Source organism: Sceloporus occidentalis, unplaced genomic scaffold, assembly GCF_023333645.1.
Source record: "Sceloporus occidentalis isolate IW3139 unplaced genomic scaffold, rSceOcc1.0.p SCAF_74, whole genome shotgun sequence".
In the NCBI taxonomy this organism is placed as follows: Eukaryota; Metazoa; Chordata; class Lepidosauria; order Squamata; family Phrynosomatidae; genus Sceloporus; species Sceloporus occidentalis.
The window spans coordinates 1,024,149-1,046,796 of record NW_028317054.1 but is presented as its reverse complement, the minus strand read 5'-3'; the positions used below and the strand labels follow the sequence as shown (position 1 = coordinate 1,046,796).

General features: G+C 36.8%; 1 protein-coding gene across 1 annotated transcript in view; it reads left to right on the top strand.

The window, feature by feature from the left end:
* The window catches only part of LOC149285914 (cordon-bleu protein-like 1), a 37,704-nt gene extending 16,811 nt beyond the window's left edge, over positions 1 to 20,893 (top strand). The window contains exons 3-16 of the mRNA XM_089494647.1: positions 5,466 to 5,487; positions 8,864 to 9,048; positions 9,262 to 9,469; positions 9,664 to 9,892; positions 10,618 to 10,656; positions 11,470 to 11,555; positions 11,752 to 11,991; positions 12,461 to 12,623; positions 12,986 to 13,060; positions 14,939 to 15,155; positions 15,335 to 15,399; positions 16,167 to 17,986; positions 18,437 to 18,592; positions 20,807 to 20,893. Coding sequence (XP_089350773.1) covers positions 5,466 to 5,487; positions 8,864 to 9,048; positions 9,262 to 9,469; positions 9,664 to 9,892; positions 10,618 to 10,656; positions 11,470 to 11,555; positions 11,752 to 11,991; positions 12,461 to 12,623; positions 12,986 to 13,060; positions 14,939 to 15,155; positions 15,335 to 15,399; positions 16,167 to 17,986; positions 18,437 to 18,592; positions 20,807 to 20,893 — 3,592 coding nt within the window. The remainder of the gene's footprint in view (positions 1 to 5,465; positions 5,488 to 8,863; positions 9,049 to 9,261; positions 9,470 to 9,663; positions 9,893 to 10,617; positions 10,657 to 11,469; positions 11,556 to 11,751; positions 11,992 to 12,460; positions 12,624 to 12,985; positions 13,061 to 14,938; positions 15,156 to 15,334; positions 15,400 to 16,166; positions 17,987 to 18,436; positions 18,593 to 20,806) is intronic.
* Positions 20,894 to 22,648: the final 1,755 nt, after the last annotated feature.

The window sequence follows — 22,648 nt, the reverse complement described above, 5'->3', positions numbered from 1 at the left end:
TGACCTGGAGACTCTGTGTCAAATTCATAGAGCTCCCAGGTAGGCTTTCAATGTTTGCCTACTTTTAATACGTATTAAGATAGGTAAAAATAAAACAAAACTGAATTTTAAGTGAATTTCCTCCTTATGTCTTGACATTAAACAATTCAATCCCGATAAATATATAACATTGATTTGCTCAAGGCTTCCAGGGCCATATTTAGATTTTCTGTCAGTGTACCTTATGGTGAATTTTTTCTCCCCATCTACTTGCCCTCGGCACCATGGGCTAGTGTCTAGTAATCCACCCAGTATAATTTAGCTATATCATTTAATACTGGCTTCTGGCCAGAGTTTTATATGACATGTGATAAGCATTGTAGGTGTCATCTCAACCAACTATTAATTAATGAAACCATTTAATGGCGACTCTTTTCTTATTTTATTGCTCAAGCCTGTGTCACACACTCCCATTTACAATATAATTGGCTTTACACAAACAAAAAGGTTTTATAGCATTCATTTTCAACCTTTTAATGCGAACTTCAGCAACTTTAACACAGTATAAAAGATAGCAGTCTTAGACTTATTTGGATTTTAATGAATTAGCATGACACTAAAACGTAATACCTTGGTTCGTTGGTTAAGTCCGTACTCTGGAGTTTCTGCATTCTCCATTATCGTGTATTACCCATTCACCGTTAAGAGTGCTCCAAGAAGAAGCCAAAAGTCAACTTTTTCAGCCACAACTCCCTTTATGTCATCCAGTTACTCAAGAGGCACACTGTTAATTTTTTGGCAAAACATCATTGGGTTAATTCAACTGCAAAGGTAGAACAACCTTTTGGATGCTCTTATACACCAACACTCTAGGGAAGAAGTGACATTTATCAACTTTACTCTCCAATCTTTTTTATATATGCCCCTTTCTTGCCCCCCCCCCAACTAACCGCCATCTGCATTTATCCCTATTTCAGCAGGATCTAATCTGGTTGATAACTTGATCAGGATGAAATGTTGAGCTTTACATATGCATACCTCCCAAATGTACACAATTCTTCTTCTATATGGTGGCATAGAATATCATGACTACAGTAGCGATGTGTGTGTGTGCACATCGCTGCCTGGTGAAGGGGACTGCAGCGTACCTGAGTTGTGCTGGAAGTCATCATCGTGAATCATCACGTCTAAACACAAGACTTCCAAAGCCTCATGGTTACACAACTCGCGTGGAGTTAGTGCCTTAGAAATAATTTTAGAAAGTACAAAAAAGGGTCTGTTAAAAATACAATATATATATATATATATATATATATACACACACACACAAATAGTTTTGAGGATGCAGATTTATTTTTTTTAGAAACAAAAACAGGTGCACCAGAAGATCAAAAGAGTGGCATACTTTCGAAAATGTGTCTTTTTTTTTGTATATTATATTATTATATTATTTTTCCTTAGTATATTATGGCTTTTAATTATTTATTTTGTGTGTGCCCTTATGCTGTGTACTGTCCCGTAGTGAGATGACAGGGGTTATGGCGTGGGCCCTGTAGCTTCCAAAAAACAACACAATAGCGAATACATGGATTTCCGTTATCTGGAGATGCAGCTGAACACATTTTGATGACTTTTGGTGAACAAAACATGTGGAACAAAATACTAACCAACATGAACAATGGAGCAAAAACACAGAAAAAAAAACTTGAGGTTATGAAAAAAGCATAAATACTAATGAGATAAAGTTCAGTCTTTTGCTGTTTTTATGATACCCCAGCTTGGCACTACACTTACACAATGGCTGAAATCCCTGCTTGAATAGAGGTTGATAAGTTGGTCCAAACACACCAGAACTCAAGATGGATTTAATTACTGCTATGGGATGACCAGAACAGCTTAATTTAAGGGAACACCTTAATTTAAGGGAACCCTAAATGCCACATATGTTCCCCTGCACAACATGTCCCTTTTAAAAAAAGCCCCCTTTACACCTCTGGCCTTAAAGGGAAACCGCAATTGAAATCTGATCGACATGTATCTGAAAACAATTATAAACGTATAATAACATAATGATCATTAGGGTTAAAACTTTCAAGAGCCTCAAGGTCTAAACATTAAGAAAGGTCCCAGGTATGCAAAAAGGCAAAATAAAAAATCTCTATGATTATTGATTATTACATCATTTTAATTATTGTTAATTGTTATTTCATTATTTTTTTTATTATAAACATAGAAATGAATACTTTTTATGTTTACTTTTCACTGCCATCGTTGAAATAACGTTTCTAAAAGCAGGGTATTAAACAATGCTGATGTATCTTTAAGCTATTGAGAATGACATCAGGTATAGACTTGGTCATGTGATTTGTGAAGCATCACGTGACTTGGTCTGACTGCAGCCCTGGTGTAAATGGAAGGGGAATGTTTGCTTGCTTTTCCCCCCTTAGCCTTCTAGAAAATGAGTATATTCTCATGCCTTTGCTGGTACGTTAAAGACATATAACAGATATCTACGTCATGTAATTTGTGTTTACGTCTTGGGGTGTTATGAATATAACGTGTGTGCGTGCACGAGGAACCAGGACTATCATTTAAAAATCCAATCACTTTATTATATAGAATATGAATACTTTGTGAATATTGCTAAATGTATTTATTTCTAGTCTTATTAGTGCTTTGTATAGGATTTTAATAACTTAACCCCTTAAGGACAATGGGCGGTCATTAAACCCATTGAAAACAATGCATTTTGAGCCCGTACAGGTAGGGGCTTTGTCATTAAGGGGTTAAAGTAACCATCACCAAGCTGAGGCTTTCTTGGTTTGTGTTCCACCTACAGACAGTGAAGTTTATTCTTTAAACTAGGAGTTTACAGAGGAGTGGCAGCTTCACCTCACTGACTTCACTATGCATTGTCAGGGGCAGCCACAATGAGAGTCTAATGCAAGAAAAGTTGTATTAGCCCTATATAATTCATAATTATTTATTAAAAGTTATGTATTAGGTAATAATAAATCTCCCAATTTACACCCCTCCCCCCATCTGTATATTTAAAATAACCTGTGCTCTGCTTTAAAAACAATATGGCTGCCACTAACAACCAAAAGCTATTCCAAAATTGTATATTATAAACAATATAAAATTCATCAAGTTGAAACAAAATAAGAAAGACAAAGCCGGTTTCTTCTAGCAATGGAAGAAGATGATCAGAATAGTCATCTACTTTCCACCGGCTCCAAAAGTTGACAAGCGCATGGCAGAAATAATAAAGCTTCTTAGTCCGGGGTGAGCAGGATTAGCCGTTGCCTGCAGATCTGTAGCTGCGAGTGAAAAGCTACTGGAGTATAAATAGTCCAGTTTACCGGGGCTGTTAAAGGGAAGGTGGTGTCTGAGAAGACAGATAAACAGAATGTTATCGCTTTAGGAGAACATCCTTAGACTGGCCAAAATGAAGAGGAAAGTGTTCAAGATGTTATGCTGGCGGTAAAATGACATGTAACTTTATAAACAAATCTTTATTAATAATAATATATATATACTTTTATTAATATTTATTAACTAATATAAAATATTATTTTCAAAGCTTGTGACTGCGGAATCTAAAAGTCTAACACTCAAAGGGTTAATGTTAGAAACATTTGTGGAATATAAAGTATTATACTGCATCGGTTCTGTTAATTGTCGCATTAACGCTATTCTCACCTTTAATATTAAGAAAAAAGAACTGGAATTTGCACGTCATCTAAGACCCTTAGAATATTGAGGCAAAAAATAGAGTTTCCGTATAACCGTTTTATCTGCCCTGGGTATCTAGGCTTTTAAAGACTAAAAATTGTTTTTCAAAAAGAAATATTTTCATGGAAAACGCCCGTCTCTAATCAACTAATGTTTCTTAAAATAATCAGGGTGTTGTGGGTAGTTAGTTTGTTCTTAAGATTGTATGCACTTGGAACAGCCTCGTCTCGGGGGAAATGCTGCCTTTAATGTGCCGCTCGAGCGTTTCTTTACCGTTTCCCCCTGTTGTTCATTACACAATCAATCTAAATACAAACTTTGGCTTTTTCTGCCCAATCTGCCTTAATATCTCCATCACCACCCTACACTCACCGAGACTCCATTAGCTACTTAAAACATTGCTTTTTAAGAGGTTTGGGTTTATGTTCGCTAATGAATCGGTAGCTGCTGGTCACTTTCCAGATGTAATTGAAAGTGATGGTTGTTCCGGCTTGTCTTAGCACAGAAAGTTTCATGCAGCTCTCGGTAGCGTGTTCGCTGTGTTTATCACATGAAAGCACATGATTTGATTAATGTGGGAAATCGACTGGGAGTCACTGGAGAAAGCGCATGTGATTTCTCTTGACTTTTGTTTATTAATGCAAATTCATTATTGCTGTCTATATTATATAATACCAAATTCACGTTTTTTTCCCTACAAAAATACCAGCGTCATGTGTGTTTTTGTATATATGTTAGTAATATTAAGCCTATATTGTAAATTTGTACCCAATTTTATATATATATATATATATATATATATATATATATATAGTTTTATAGGGTGTTGACTTAAAGGGACGGTGGTGTTCTATGATATTTCACCTTCTTTAGGGAAAAATGACATCAGCGGTGCCTATTCACATTGTAGCGCGTTTAGGTTTAATTTAATTAACTGCACAGACCTGTGTGTGCCGTAGTTTGGAAACTCTGCTTTGCAATTTTACAATTGTTTTCAGAATGTTAGAATCTAAATACTTTTAATGTCAAAAACATACTGTAGTATTTAACTCTTTCCTGCTCCTTTTAGCCATTCCAGCATCCATTTGTTGTGAAAGGCATCTGTTTTATTTTCACAACCATCCGTTCATCACTTGTTGGATTAATTTTATATTATATTTAAAAAATATGCTTTATGTCTCCTTGTGGCTAATTTCTCCCCAGACGGAGCGTGCATTGTTGACAACATTGCAGAAGAACCCTTTCTCCATGGTATGGGAGGAAGTCAACCTTCTTTCTCCCAAAAATATTAGAGGGGTGTGTGTGTGAGTGAAGATGTTTTATGACTGCTGAGAGATTTTAATAGGGTTTTGTAATATCATTATCTGTCTGTAATAACATATTACCGGCAAGCCCTGGGATGAGTCATGATTGTCTGAGCAGAAAATGGAATAACCTTCGTCTATCGGAGGTACCTTGCTGCTTGTTAAAACCAGACATTTAGATGCCTAGATAATTTCTTGTGTAATGTTCTACGCTTTTTGCAATGAATTGGGACCTTGGCCACAACTAGTTGGCAATATCACCCATGTTTTCTGTAACCGGTTGGACAAAGCTTGTTGAGTTTGAGTAACTTTTTGACTAGATTTCAGGAAAGGTAATGTCTGTATAGATCAATATAAATATGACATGAATGCGAGGATCAACAAACACATTGAATGAAGTCCGTGCATCAGGTGGCCATAGTGTTGATGAGTCGCATCTTGAGCTAGAGTCCCACCAGCTGGACATAGAGCTCAATATGTCCGTTAACCAATTTTATGGTGGGGAGTCTGCAGAATTTGCAAGAGGAACCTCACAAACATTTAAAGGGACCACATTAAATGAATTAAAGTACATATGATGGCTGGAGGGTCCTTTTAATGTTGCATAAGTAATATGTTTTGTATCTGCTAATCAGGTTGGTACCCGTACACAAACCATTTTATAATAAAAATAATACAATTGAAATAAAGTTGAAAGGAAACACCGTGCACTTGTGAAACTTCTATCTAAAGCTATTTTAACCCCTTAAGGACAATGGGCGGTCCCAAAACCCATTGAAAACAATGCATTTTGAGCCCGTACATGTACGGGCTTTGTCATTAAGGGGATAACTATGTATTATTTAATCATCATCCAAAAATCTGTTCTACATTATCATGGCATATAATTATGAAAGCAGCGATTGTCGCAGGACACACAGTTTACATTCTAGAGTCTTAAGTAATTGGAATTTAAGTAAAAGAGAAAGTGTCTTAATTTTCGATTTCTTAACCCATTCATTACAAAGCCCGTACATGCATCGGCTCACAATGCGTTGTTTTTAATGGGTTTAAGGACAAGCCGTTGTCCTTCAGGGGTTAATAATGCATGGCGGGAGACGTTCGACCATCTGTGCACAGAGGGTGCCAGACAGACATATGTTTTAAATCTGTTTTTTTAAATTGTATTTATATATAAAATTACATTTTCTTACAAGGGCAGTGTTTTTTTCTGTTTATGCCTGGAGCACGGGACCAATATTATGTCCGCGATGTGTCTGGGTGTACTGGAAGCCGAACATGAAGTATCTGATTAATTTTTAGTGGAAATGTGGAAGGGACTCGGCACGTGAGCCAGATAAGCTATACATAGAGCATATTTTTTGCTTCCAGATGCTAGGGCGGCTTAGTTTGTGAATGATTATGAACAACTACAGTAGCTTTTAAAAGATTCATCAAGAGTTTGTTATTATTTATCGCACTGCAAATGTCTGAACGCTTTGTTCTTGAGTTTAAATCAGGTGATCAGATCTCCCAGTATGGCGCTACTCGATGGGAGATCTCCGATCCAGCCAGTTAATCTATTTACACTACTCAGTAAATGTTACCTGACTTTTAGACCCAGATATTACTTCATGAGAGTTTTACTGCTATCTATTGGCTATTTCAAGCAGCCAAATGTGGCACAAAAACTGGACAGAGCTGCAGCTTCCCCTTAAGTACTTTGGTTTTTTTTGTGTGTTTAATACAAGTTAAGGAATGTATATTAAAGTTCTTACAAAGTAGCTTAATATGTATTCTTTATTGTTAAGTGTCTTTGGGACATTGGGGTGTCTCTCTTAATGTGCCATCAGACCAAATGGGTGTCAATAGGCTTCAATCCGGAAGCATGCCACCGGCATTGGAAGGGATTCTCATTCCTGTGCCGCAGACCCCATTGTTCTTCCTGCCCACATTACCATTTCTTGGTGCGTTTGTTTGTGGCTAAGGTATAGGGAAGAGCCTGTCATACCTCCCGATGATCATCCCTCTACTCTCACTAACACCCTGCGCAGATGCTGTAACTTATTTTGTTGTAGAACCGGATTAGCCAACAGGTGGCTGACTGGGTGTTGGTAACTGACAGAATTCTTTGCCGTATGTTTTCTGGTTGTCATGGGAATTAAGAGCTACTTGCTGACTAACCATGTTCTGTATCATGTGCCTTAGCTCTCGTACCTGCAGTGATTCATAACGAATAATTGGCGGGAGTAATGCTGCGTGTCAGTAGCTTTCCCCTTAAACCAACTTAATTTAGGGAAAATAGCGTTCATGGCAACACATCTAGAATGCATGAGGAGGCAATTCCATGGAAATAAACTTCCCTTGGCTGCTTTTCCTACTGCTGGACAGTTGTTGGAGAGTTACTATTCCGTACGTATGAATTACAGGTAGAAGCTATGAATGAGTTATGGAGTTAAGCTCCACCTGATATTACACAAATTAATTTGCCGACAATCTAAAAGTATTCGGATCCTGCGGAATCCCCCCATACATTTGCAATTGGGGAACCACATGAAGAATTTGAAGGGACCGCTCGTAGCACTGCGGGGGGCTGTTCCAAGTCTGTTTTACTTCTGCACTTCTCTTGAGAAATGTCATCATATTTATTAGTCTTTTTTAGTTTGTTGTAAATATAGATGTCTTAGGATATATACATATTTTTTAAAGTCTTATTCTTTTATCATGATAATACTTTCTCAAAGTTATCGTATTCATTTTATAAATATTTTCTTAAGTTTCCGTATGTATATACTCAACAACCTGAATCTAATTGTCCAGGAAAAGCTGCTTTAGGGTCTCTTTACCTCTCGCCGTGTATCCAGTGAACCAGCTGCATTCAATTTTCTCTTCTACATAGTCTGCCACATCGTCAGTTTCCACGTCGCTCTTCCCGTGTTTCAGGTTGTTTGCTTTGAAAGAACAAACGTACTGATGAAACCTTTTTACTGACCTGTAAACCGGTACAGGTGTAAATAGCGAGCGAGCAGCATTTCGTTAAGACTTGGCCTGGTAGGCTAATGCAGTTGAATATGGCGGAGGCAGAAAGATGGTAACAGAAAGGATTCTCCATGGTTTCAATACCGGTGACACAAGCAAGACCTTACTTTGTGTTGCATGATGTGTTTTTTTAAGGAACCTGTCGTAAATGTCATAATGCATCAAACGCAGGTGTGTGCGGTGCCTGAATAATCCATACTGTAGAATACTAAAATAAGAGACACCTTGAAATTCAGTATTCTACATGACAGTTGGCGTGCTACGTACCCCCGATGACATTTACCCCTATTAAAGGCATTCTTTCACTTCAGTCAGCCCGTATGTTCTTGAGGCTGAATATACTTGGAATCCTGGAAGTTTGCGGTTTCTGAGAACATCCGCAAAGAGATGCTTTGTCAATGAACTCCACACATCTCCTGCAAGATTTTCATATTTATGCACATGCAACATTTTATTTTTTCATTTAATGTGATTAATGTGTATTTTTGGGGTATTAATTTGATAAAATTTTATTAGCTTTCCAGCAGAAGAGCTGGAAATAACCCCCCAAAAATGCATGTGGATTAAATAATTTAAGCAAAAACCTTTCTACGTGTTTTATTGATATTTTTATGTGACAGCCTCACATAAAAATGGCCCTTATTTCACAGCACCGGTCTCCATCCCCGCCGTGTATTGCTGAACAGGTGGTAGTCATTAGCCCGGATAGCTCTGTGTGTTCACATATATATATATATTATTTATGGATATGACAGAGTCAGCTGCAGGGATTCCACGGACGAAAGCTAAATTGGCTTTTTTTTCCCCCTTTTTTAATTTCCAGGAAGAAAGCCAAAGGCAAAGCTCCTCTTCCGCCAGGAGAAGTGCGGTACGCTGAAAGCTTGCCATCCTTCGATTCCACAGACAGCGCTCATTTCACCATGGAGCAGAAAGAGAACTTCATCGATCGAGACATTGAACTAAAAGTGGTTCTACCGGGAGAGCGGACTGCTCAGGCCACTGTTAACGGAAGGTACGCGTTTAAGAGATTTAAATAAAAAATACCAAAATCTAAAGTGTGAATTTTGTGAACCAACCCACAGTCCGCCATATTTCTTTTGAAGTCCTTCCGATTGGGTTTTATCTATGTCTTAACTTTATAAGTACCTGCTTTAATAACGTGCCATTCTCTATAAAATTAATTAATATTAGGACATTACTGACCCTGCTTCCTTTTTCTATAAAGCAAACCGATGATGGACCTGCTGATATACCTGTGTGGACAGTACCATCTGAATCCTTCGGCCTACACAATAGAAATGATCGCACCGGATAAAAGTGTAATCAAATTTAAACCGAATACACCTGTTGGAATGCTGGAAGTGGAAAAGGTTGTTTTGAGGTCCAAAATTCCAGATGACAAGAATAAGAAACCCTGTCCTACAATGCCAGAGGTATGTGGCGACTAGCTGAGGTGATTTGGCGCTTCATAGGGTGCATTGTGGTTAATATACAATCCCTGTACTAGACTGGATAATGAGACTTACTGTCTAGTGATCCACAACTAGAAATAATAATAATAATAATAAGAAGAAGAAATGGCGTATCTTGCTCGCTGCTTCAGACCTTTCTCTGATCTGTGTTCCAGCAAACCGTTCGCGTTGTAATAAACTACAAGAAAACACAGAAGACGGTAATGAGAGTCAGCCCTCTTGTTCCGCTTCAAGATCTCATCCCTTCAATTTGTAATAAATGTGAGTTTGATCCCCTATACACTGTGCTGTTAAAGGACTATCAGTCCCAGAGGCCGTTGGATGTAACTAAGTCTCTCAGTGACCTGGGTTTAAGGGAACTCTACGCCACGGACACCAGTAGAGGTAAGAGTTGTTGTTGTTACCCTTGTTTAGTGTAAAACTCCACAAAGTGTAATAATGGGACGGTAAAATACTAGTATGCTGTGTGGTATAGGCACTGCTATCCTGAAGACAAGGCCAAGGAACAAGTAAGGTTTGATTGCTGGGTGCTTGGCTAGGTGTCATTGATATGATGTATATATTTATATATACTGTATTTGCTCAAGTATAAGATGGCCCTGATTATAAGACGACCCCCCAAATTTTGAATATTAATTTAGAAAAAAAGCCTTAATATAAGACTAACCTATAGGAAAAAAGTTTTATTAGTAAATATTAATATTTACGGAGGTGTTCTGCGCGCATCGCACAGACACTCACCAGCTGCCAGAGAAAAGGATCCGGGTCTCCGGGGGATCTGATTAGAAGATGACCTTGAATATAAGATGAGGGATATTTTTCAGTGAATTTGCTCAGGAAGAAAACCTCATCTTATAATAGAGCAAATACGGTAAATCTAAAGAGTTTTTCTGTTGTCATGTGCGATATTTATGTTATTGTTTCTCCTATGAAACCTCTTTGATATTATGGAAATCAAAGCTTACTTTTGAATGCCACAAGCTATTTCTTTTGGTTCTGACCTTCATCTTTTAATTTCGAAAAATGATTTAATGAAATGTAAGCTTTGCAGATATCCGTTATCATTACCTGACCTGTACCAGATGATTTTCTTTTTCTCCCCCCTGTAGCTACCAGTCCCACTGATCTGAAGCCGCCACCTTTACAAGGCAAGTATTTTTTTTTTTTTTTAAGTCTAATAACCAGAATAGCAAATGAAACACCTTATAAATGTAAGCCTTGTTTTTAATTGTGATGGACTTACCATGTTTCTTTCATTTTTTGTGACCGTGGTATTTTTAAATACGTTTTTAAAGAAAAATATTTTCAGTAGCTATAAAACATTAACATTGCTTTTGCTTGTTTTATAAAGGCGTAGCTTTTCCAAGAAACCTGTAATATTTTTGGACTAAACTCTGTTTTTATTGTAAAGCCGGAGCATGTTTTCCACTATCAAAAAAGACGATTTCCTGTGTTGTCAAATTCTTTCATAATTTTTTTTTTAGTAATCTTTTTCTCATATATCCTGCTGTGGTAGGAGATTATTTTTTTGATTTTGATCAGTGTTTAAGATGACTTAAAGTGATATGGGGGAAAATATCGCACTCTCCTGAGTGCAAAAAACCGTGAGAAAACATGATAAAAACAGAAACTTGCATGTAATCTCGCAGATATTTAGAGTGATTGGCCGTATGCCTCCAATCAGCTGAGAGCTGATCAGACCCACCCAAATGAATTGTGTTTTCTTAATAAAGTTGTAAAGGAGTTTATATATAACTATTTCTTTTCTAAAAATAGCAAAATTTATTTTTAAAATGAATGACCCCCGTGAAGAAGAAATCCCCTACAAGTAGGCAATCCAATAAAACATACATGGCACATCCGTTCATTAAAATGCAACAATTTCCTGCTTGACAAATGAACCATTGTTATCCGTTCATAGTGACCAAGTTGTTCCTGTCCAAAAATATTTTTGATTTCAGAATCCTGCCAAAATCTGGATATAAAGCAGAATGACGAGAAAGGGTTCTTTAACTTTTTCCGTAGAAGTAAAAAGAAACGGGACCAAGTAAGACTTACTTTTTTTCTGCCACTTAAAGCAAAAATATGTATTTCTCCTCCTTTAAGGCTGGATTGTAATATTATTTCCAGACACTGTTCTCCATCTCCATCTAAAACAATGAAATCTACGTGTAAATGGTAGTCTCTCGTATAAATGGATTCCAATCTTGCAATGTTCCAATTGTGTTTCTTTATCATTACAGACATCCAGTGCTCCTGCAACTCCGCTTCTAGGTAAACCAAGGCCAACGCATATAGTAAGAGCCAATACGGTCTCCAAATCCTATGATTCAAACACACTGCCTTCAGAAGTTCCAAAGAAGAGGAGAGCCCCGCTACCCCCCATGCACACGTCTCAGAGTGACTCCCACAACATCTCTCGCGGACAAATGCGCTCCTCGTCTTGTGTTGTAAAAACTGTTGACGTTAATGATGCTGAAAAGGTATGTTTTGGGTTCTTTCGGCCTCCTCTGATTTTCACGCCCCATAGAATATGGTGTTTTGTACTCTATTGAGGAATGTTTGCGAAGTCTGGGTTTCAAACACACTTCATTTTATAAGGGAGAGGGTTACGAAAGGCCAAATCTGCCCATTGGTCTGGACTCAATGTCCCAGTTGCTTGAATAGCAATACTCGCGTAGATTGCAATGGAAAATAAATGAAATCGTCCAGTGAATGATACATTTGATTTTGATCATTGAATCCGGTACATTATATCTTCCATTCCAGTATGTATATATGGGGATTGTTATTTTATCTATCACTGACGGCAGCATTTTATGAGTAATTGTTGAATTAATATTGCTAAAGTCCTTTGTAGATGGCAGAAATTTAAAGGAGAACTACCACAGCTGTTAGCATTTTTTTTGTCCATTAGAATAAATGAGTCTTACGATTCTTATTTTTTTTAAGGTTCTATCAGGAATTGATAGATCAAGAACCGGTTCCTTGCAACTGAGCGGCTCTTCGTCTTTTAACTCTTCCCTGCGTACAACGAAACGCAAAGCTCCACCCCCGCCTTCACCACCACCAAAATCTCTGCAAGAATGCAATGATGAGAACAGAAATGAAATCGGTAGTTATATTCACTAGCTAAATATTGCGAGACACAGAAGGCTGAATGATGGAAATAAATGGATCTTTGTGAATGTAGACTTTCCCTTTTTTGTTTTCACACCATTCTCTGCTAAATTGAGCCACATTAAGTGAAACATCCTATGTATAAAAATATTAGTTGGATTTCCGATTTGAAGGGAAATTGACAAAATTAACCGGCATTAAAACATTTGTGGGAGGGGCCAGTGCATGAAACCAGTGGGACGTAGGCAGAAAATGTGATTAGTCAAGATGGTTGAAAGTTTACCCAGCCAGAATGTTGGATTGATAGCAAAATGATGAAATAAATATTAAAACAATTATTCTGGTCTCTAATTTTAGCACATGTGGCTGAAGAATTCGTCCATGCCGAGACAGTCATAGAAAAAGAAATTAGGAATCTGACAACTACAACAGGTATATAATGTAAAATTTTAATATTTTCACAGATATTAACCTTTTCCAAGCCAATCCTTTGTTTTCTATCATAAAGGTGTGTCTCAACTTTAGACTTTGTTTCTGTACAGTAAGAATTGTGAACAGTCCTCTGTCGCCACCTAGAGGCATTTTGTTAAACTGCAGACTCAGGCCATAAAATAACATCCAGATTGAGATGACATTTTATGATCAAAAATGTTAATTTTCATTCTGTGGTAAATTTGCTCATTGTATGCGTACCTTTTAACCTCCTTGACAGGGCCAGTTTAATTTTACGAGTGACTTGATTTCCAGAAAGTAATTGTTTCCAATTACTGATGAGAGAAACATACTGAACAGTGAAATTTGAGCATTAAATAATATCCAATTTACTCATGTTGGTTTCCAATGTTTTTCTCTGTTTTGTTTTTTCTGTGACACTTTTTGGACCCCGAAGCACAATTATTCATCTGCAAATCTGTTTTACTCATTAACACACAAACCTTTTGTCCCTGAATGCTGACGATTCCCACCAAGGTTAAGGACATATCATGCATACAAATAAAAGTCCAAACTTTTGAGAAATTATTATTTTGAGATCTTTTGAATGACTACCACAGTGCTGAGTAATTAATATCCAACTACATTCTATTTGACCACCCCAATATCAAAAGTCTGTTTCAGGGAATGATGTGGTATGATGTCAGATTGCTGGTTCTGTTGCTGTGAGGAATCATAAGTAACAACCGACGGCATCAGTGATATCATTGTGCATCTCTCTCTCTCTCTCCCTCTCTCCATGCCCAGAACAGTAGTGTTTTACGCCAATTCTGTTACATAACATTTTGCTCCAACACCCGTCACAGAGGGATGGATGAGTATCAGCTGATGACATCCAGGCATAACATTTTTCTATTGGCTTAATATAAATTAAGAGGCGCAATTGGCTCCTTTGGAGGACAGGGTCCAATCATAGTCCAGCTGGTGCTCTGTGATTGGACCTTGTCACATGACCCACACTGACAAGCCTTTTATAGTATTACCGATGCCCTGGGTTGAAGATACGTTGGCTGGGCATGAGCTGCCATTTATATTGCTCTACTCACTGATTTGCACCTGGACCATAGTATTCAGTTTAATGTTTTATGAGGGACGAGATAGAAAACGGTGTCCTCTATCCACTTTTACAGTACAAAGCATCAAATGTTGCTGAAGTTTTGTTAGTTCGGGGGAGATTTGCATGAAGAATTCAGAATGCACAACACTCATTGCAATCAGAGCCCTGCGAGGGTTAACAAAAACCTTGCGGATCCTATTCTAGAAATGTTAACTGTATTCACGTGAAGTAAGGTGAAATGTAATTTCTTGTGAATAATTCTGTTCCTGAACTGAGTCAATTAAATTACCGCGCCTTCGGAAAAGTGGCAGATAAGAATTTCTGGTCTTCTAATGCAAAGCTCACGCTCTCCGTTCCTCACATCAGAGAACGCGGTGCCAAAGGTGTGATTTACCCTGTCAAACCTTTAAAAACCCGTTTTCCTTTTAATTGCGTTTCTTACCTGACTGTGTCTGCCTTTCAGCAGCGCTTGTGGTTTGCCAGGGCTTTCAGGTTCTTAACTGTTTGAAGAATCACGGTTTTCGGCACTGTTAATCCAGGATTATAGAAGAGTAATGAAAATGAATTTGCATTAATTTATACAGTGTTTAATGCTCATTTGTGCGATACATGATGGTTTGTCCCCTGTGTCGTGGACTGGTGAATTTGCGGTTGGGTTATGGATGGAACTTTAGTTTTGATGTTTCTTCTTTTTAATAGATATTATTTTAGGTAAAGTGTTTAAGACCCAGGTCCTTAACTCTTCCAATTTTTTTGTTAAGCTACAGTTGACGTCATCTCTGAACACAATTTGGAAGAAATTGAGGAAAAAGAAGAATACGGTTCTAACCACAAAGGGGATGATGTAGACACCAAAACCATTGATATGCCTTCCAGCATAAATGATGGAGTTTCTCATGCTGAAAAACAGAATTTTCTACTTTCTCATACAGAGGATTCCATCAGAAGGTCAGAAGATGAGATAATGACTCATGCAGAGTAAGTACAAAGGATCAGTGGAGGGGTTGTATATTAAATAGTTTTGGTGCCAAATGGTGAAAGTTGAGCAATTAGCTGGAATATTGCTGTTTTACAAGATTTGTGTTCATTTATGTTTTGTGGAGGGTATGACTGCCCCTTTAAGCTGAACTTTGACCATGGCTCTCAATGTTCTGTAGGTCATCTCATTCCAAGACAGAAGACACTGTGACTGAAGCTAATACACTTGAACATGTAAATAATGGTAAGTATAGAAATATAAACCATATTTGCTTTTCTGTAACTGTGTTACAGGAGGGCCCTGCTTAAAGAGCTTACAATCTAGAGTTTAAAATTTATTTTTTTCCATTCTAAACTGAAAGTCTCATTTATTCATTTTACAGGCACTAGAACTATTTACCTTTTGAATAAGCCATTTAAGTGCCAGGGGATGGATTTTTTTATCCTCCGCCATGAATGGTGTGGCACCAGTTTGCCAAAAATTGTATCTTGTTGGTTGTATAGCTCTACATATTCAGTCTGGTTTGTGTTGTCTGCAGATCTGTCCCACAGTTATTTAGGCTTTTTGTTTTTGCTATTAAGCATTCAGCCAAACAATGTTAAATTAAATGAGACCCGTCATCCACATATATATTAATGTAGGTCTGATTCATGTAATGTATAAAAATATGTTTTAAGAATGAAACGTATTGCAAAAAACTGCAGGACACCAAACGGCTAACAGGGTCCCTCCAAGAAGGGGCATCATTGGTCCCTTGGGTGCAGAGTTACTGTGGCAAAATAACCATATTCATCTAAAATGTAAATAATTAATGAGGAACAGCATGGGTTCTATGAAACATTTGTGAATATAATTGCCTTAATTAGCTTTTTTACTTCTGGATTTTTATTAGTTTTGTTTAGAACTTTTTGCGTATTTTATGTGAATTAGTTTAAAATGGCGATGATGGTAGGGAAATAGTTGTGATGTGATGAGGTTTTTCTTAACTATTTTTTCCCGTTAAACTCTAGATCTTGGAGAAGTGGGTACCTCAAATCAAACTTTGGTTAGCAGTCGAAGTTTTGAAACTAAAGAAGTACAAGTTGAGGAACAGCCCCAAACACCGCCCCGTGACCAGCATCATGAAAGCAAACAAACTAATTTTCAGGACAGTATTAATGCTCAGACTGAAACGGCAAATACTGGAACAGAAAAGGGAAAAACTCAGGATTCTGCAGTTCAAACTAATTTTGACAGTGATGTAGATGTTGATAATGAAAAGGAGCTGGCTCATTCTCCAGCTTCGAGTGGCGCAGAGAATGTGGCATCCAGATTTAATGGTCAACCGGTTCAGCAGCCCTCGTTCACTAATCGACACGTGGGGCTTTCAGGGAGTGAACAAAATAAACGGGAACACTTTGATTCCAATGACAGATCTCAGTCTTTCACAGAGGATGTGCACACACAGACTGTTATCGTTAAGGGGAGTGTGATTGAAAGTCCTGTGACTTCCCCATCAAAAACTTTCCAGCTTCATAAACCGAATATTGAGCCAAAACCAAAGCCTTCCAATGAGGTCACAAGAGACTATTTACCCAAGATTGGGATGACCACTTACAAAATAGTGCCCCAGAGATCATTCGAAATAGAGAGATATGTCGAGACTGAAAATCCACCGTATGCTCAGAATCCTGAGTCATTGGTTTTAAATAACCAGGAGATAAACCACACAGAGAAAGAAAGCAAAACCCTATCACCTCTTGGATCACCTAGGGACTACAATGAACTACCCTCAATACTTAGTAACGGAAACCATTCTTCTCAACATGGACCAACTGTTACTCCGTCAAGCCCAGTTACTAATAGCAGCACTGAGGACAGTCGGAAAAATCTTTTGGCGTTAACAAAAAGTCTGTCTTCTGCACCTGCTTTAAAAACCGAGAAGATGAACATCCCTGATTCTAAACCAAAGCCTAATAATGCAAGTTCTGTAAAGGCGCCAAGCTCTTTTTATTTGCAGATGCAAAGGAGAGCATCAAGTATGTATGTTACATCAGCAATAGCTAAAGCAAAATCCTCCACAACTACTTGTGATAATGCTCCTAAATTGAAAGATCCAGTGAATGACAATGCACAGGTCAGCATTAAAAACCTCCCTTCTAGAATGGATGATTTACATCTAGACGGTGAAAAATTACCAGAAGAGAAGCCGACGTTTGTGGTGCGATCTGCTGAAGCAAAACGTGGGAACCTTGAAAATATTAGTGATGGACATTCTGAACATGAAAAAAATAGTGGTACATGTCATACAATTTTTGAAACTCATCCTCGGCATAGTGAAATAAAAAATGAAGTCGGTTTAGGCAATGTCGCCAAAGAATATCCGACGCATGTCTCATATGGAAACAGAAATGGAGACGATGTAAAGCCTGCTGCTAAACAGAATTTGGAATCCGTGCAGATTAAACCTCTTAATCCCACGACAACTGCTCATAAATCTTCAGATGTTGTACACAATGAGCACAGTTCAGGTGACGTCCTTACAACATCATCTGGTCAAGCAGTCCGATCGCCAAGTTCTCCAACTGGTCAGTCTGTACCTTTAAGCTTACAAAAACTAAGGACTTTTGCCACACCAAGGCCGTTTTCAAGTACTCATCCTACTTCTTTTGCTACTGCCCTCACATCTGCTGTTAAAAGATCGCGGTCGTTCAGTAGCAGCACCTCTCCGGTTAAACATCCGTTGAGAGCGGATACAATCTCGGAATGTTCTTCTGTCAACTCTAACTGTGAAACAAAGAATGAGTCTTCTCAAGCATCAATAATTCCTCAGGACAGATCTGAGACAGAGGTATTTTAAGAACATACTAATTTTTCTTTAGAAGCTGATTGTTAGTGTTACTTTGCTCCAAATATACAATCCTTGAAGGTCACTCCAAAATGTTTAGCCATGAGAGATCTGTTTGTCTACTAGGTTGCGTCTAGTATGAATAAATCTTAGCGTGGCCTGTCTGTGTGCCTGTGCGATTTTGCCTCCTGAAATCTATTATTATTAATCTGTCATTATTAAAAGTTGAATTTCTAATATATTTCTTACCATAATTACCACCAGATCAGTGTTGCTAAAATTAAAATGTTCTTTACTTATAATTTAACACATAATATGTTAACAAAGTAAATACATGTATGTGCCGGTTATAATGTTATTGATATTTGTTGTTGTGCTGTAATGTTTGTTTTAATTCCCTAACAAAGTCTTTTTTTTAACCTTTTTGTTGCAATGATACGTTTTCTTTTGTAGATACTAACCCCTGAACTAAAATACAGAGTGCATAGCCCACCACCAATTCTTGCAAAAAAGACTGCTGTGTCATTTCAAACCTCTGACCCGGAACAAGTACGTCAGAGTTTGATGGCTGCCATCCGTTCAGGAGAGGCTGCTGCTAACCTAAAAAGGGTGAGTCGGTTTCGTCAAGTGGATTGAAGACCAAGTTCGGGGTTCTTGCTTGTCAATGCCAAAGTCGAATAATGCAAGATCGATTAGTCGCTTTACAGTTTGATAGTTCCCCCAAATAGGTCGATTTTATACATGCTTGCATATCAGAACATTGCATGTTCTCGCCTTTGTTTTACAAAAAGAAACAGGCATTTAGTGATATCTTAGAATATAGTAAAAACTATGGTTACAATGTAGACTCGCTCATGCTTTTAGCATGCTTTCTTTGTCGACCTTCTGTGAAGCTTCTCACCCTCTACCATATAGACAAACGATGGCCCTGAGCACCTAGAGGTTGCTGCCAAAGCTTCTTTTCCATGTTGAGAAATGTGTTTGGGTGTGTTGTTGTATTTTAGATTAAAGATGCTTTTTCATTAAGAAGTTGTACGGATGTAAATTTTAAAGAAAGTCCAGGATTAGCACTAGGTGACGCGTAACTCAAGCCAATAAAAAATCTTCATTACCCGAAGAGTTTGCAACAACACCATTAAACAGATACATATTTTCATACTTACTCCCAGGAACACATAAGAAGCCAAGAGACCACCACTAACATCTTACGACCACCATGGTTTGAGAACCTTCTGTCTATTTCATTTTAACGGGCGAACATAGGACCTTGTCACAATCTACAATGTCATTTGATTCTTCTTGGAGCACCAAAGCTTCAAATGGCCATCACCAGAGCTTATTAATGTCCCCGCACACAATGATTCATCAAACATCCTAGTGGGTTAATGTTGCCAACATTTCATTGAAGTCAGCGGGACATAGGACCAGTTTAGCTGTATAAACCTGTCAGAGAACTTGATAAATAACCCCCACTGTCCATTCGTTCTTGAATGGAATACAGTTCACGCAGGTCTGGCATTGCCTTCCACTAATGTCAAGTCCAATGTTCTGCAGGTCTTGTGAGCAGAAAAGTATTTAAATGTCACGCATAATCCTCAGTGCTTTTTAATTAAATATGAACTTTACATTACCTATGCTTGATGGAATTTGACTTTTCACATTTCTTAGCTAGTTTTTCATGCTTGTTTACTAACCCTCTATTAGTACATACCCTACCACATGGAATTTCACACATTTACTGTTATGTGACCAGTTTTTGTCCAATTTTTCAATTTCTGACCTGCCTTATAACTGCTTTAAAAAAGGAAACTATTATTTCCTATGAAACGCCTAATCATACACCTTCTCACTCTGATCTATGCATTTTTTTTAGTATATTTACTGTTTAGTATTTTTTTTTTCTATTTATTTATTTATTTTTTGTTAGTGCTGAATTTGAACTATTAACCTTTAAGGTACTTTAAGGCATCATTTAGTGCATGGTTATTAGTGGTATTTTTAGCATTCTTTATTATTTTTATTATTGGGACGTTATTAGTTTGTGTAAGTCTTTGGTGTAACAACTTTCCTTTGTATGAACCACATTTAACAAGTCAACCTCGTCTCAAACCCTAAATGATTTATTTTGTTTTGATTTCATTATTATTTCCAAAATGTCAAGTTATAAAGTAGTGAATTAGGTTTCAACAACGAATTGAGACTAATCCATTGCTCCATAATACAAGGAATTGTTGCATATTTTCTAGAAGATCATAGTGGTTACATCCCAGATTAAAAGTAACTTGTTTGGGCTCCTTACCCGTATCATCAGATTTAGAATTTAGTACAGATAAAGAGGCATTCAGTCCATCATCTGCTATTGTTATGTTCTTTTTTTTTTTTTTATAGTAAGACTTAACAATTTGGGAATATGTACTCCAAATAGCATAGCGGATGCTACATCATATTCATAATAGTTCATTTTCGTTTCTTTTTTAAATCAAATTGCTGGAGGGATAACATTTCAAGTGCAGTCAACATTGTGTACTATATTAAATTTTTATATATATATATATATATATATATATATATATATATATAAAGGTATATAGTATGTGAAAAGTGCTTGTTCATGATTTATGACAAATTACAATAAAAAAATTCCAGCGGGATATGTTTGCTGCCACTAGGGGAATCCTAAACCCTCCACATTTCTAGAGTCTGGATGGAAGTTGCATTAAATGCTTTGTTATGTTATACATCTCTCTGGGTTCTCTTATGTTCTGGAGACATCCAAAATACAAACGCATTTTTTTATGTAATTTTTTCTTGTCCCTGTTTTAGATCACTGTCCGCTCGAACACAATATCTATCAATGGAAGGTCCCGGCTAAGTCATCCAGTCTTCTCGGAAACCCAACATGAAGCGTAGATGACGTGCCAATAATAGGCGTTTTGATGCTACTGCCGCTGCATATAAGAAATTAAAATTGAAATGTTTAAGTATTTTGAGTTAAGTTAAATATAAATATATTAATATATTGAAATAAGACGCAAACAAAATTTCAGTAACATTATAAATAAGACGACACGTTAGTGATGTATTTTTGGATTTTGAGGTTAACTTGAAGTGACCTGCCTTTTCTTTTTTTTTTTATTATCACTGTAGATTAATGATTTTGGTGTAATTGTTATACTTTGAATCAAAAATGGAATCCATAGACTCCATAGCAAGTTCGACGTTTACTGTTTATTTGTAAACCAACATCTGTATTGATGTAATATTTTTTTCTTATTGATGTTTTACAGAATTAATGTATATAATAACTGCCAATATTGCCTCAATGTTTAGCAGGTAATTTATAAGAATCTTCAACTAGCAGTGTTAAATTGAATTCTGATTAAACTATATTGTGCTGATGTTATCACAAAGAAAAAAATAGGGTTTTTTTCCTGATTATGTATAGCTTCTTACAAGCCGTTTTGTTGATAATCGAAAAGTTGTGAAGACCAATTTTACTGTCAAAAGTTATAACTATATCCACACCAACGAAACATAAATAAAATCCGACTCTCACCTTTTCACTGAACATTCTTCTGTAATTCAATAATTCCTGTACAACATTTAAGGGGATATTAGACCAAAATCCCTAAAAACCCTCCAAATTTTTGCCTAGGACACTGTTCAAAATTAATCTAAAGTAGATTCTTTTCTAATATAATTTCTTTTGTGTTTACCTATCAGACCTCCTAAAGACAACATTTGTGATAAATTATACAATTTAAATTATAATACTGTATAAATTCCTGATTTTGGATCACCTACTCCTGCTTGTGGGGGAAAAAAAATGTTTTGTAGTTTTATTAATTATTATTTAATTATTCCCCTTCACAATGAGAGTCCTTCATTAGTTCACAGGGTATTTACAAGAAAAAAAGATGTTCACGCGTTTTGCTTACAGCTGGGACTTCTCACACTGTAAAGGAGTTTATATTCCAGCTGTCGGTGTTTCTTCTTTGTTTTTGTATTTTTTTTTGGATAAATCTCAGCTTTTCAAAATCTGTTCTAATTCTTGAACTTTTTTGTCTTTCTTTTTTTTTTTTTAACCTGGTTGTCTTCTTGCATATATGACTTTCTTACTACAGGTAAATAAAATACATATTTTAATTAGACACATATATATATATATATATATATATATATATATATATATATATATATATATATATATTAAAAACATGAAAATACGACATAGAAATGTACAAATCCTTCAGACATTCCAGATAAAACGGTTGTTTCAGCTTAAAAAAATCAGATGGAACTTTCCATGCAATTTTGATGTGATGTTACTCTAGTAAAAAAACTATTCATCCTTTCATTATATGTGCTTCTAATTGATATTTGCTATAAACCTAACTGCATCAGCCTTTAAGTATTCAGCTGTGAATGTGAAAGCCAGATGATAGTCATCAACATATTTTGGGCTTGTGTACAGGGAGCTGTTTAATATTGTATTTTTAAGAGGTATGCCTTTTTTTTTTTATTTATTTTTTTAAAGTAATCTGTCATAACCACAGCTTTTAGCATTCTTAATTAAAACTCCCTATAGGGTTTAATTATTGTTTCAGAGATATCTAGCTTAAATGGTTCTTCTGGTGGAAGCTGAGATTGATGGCAGCCTGGGTA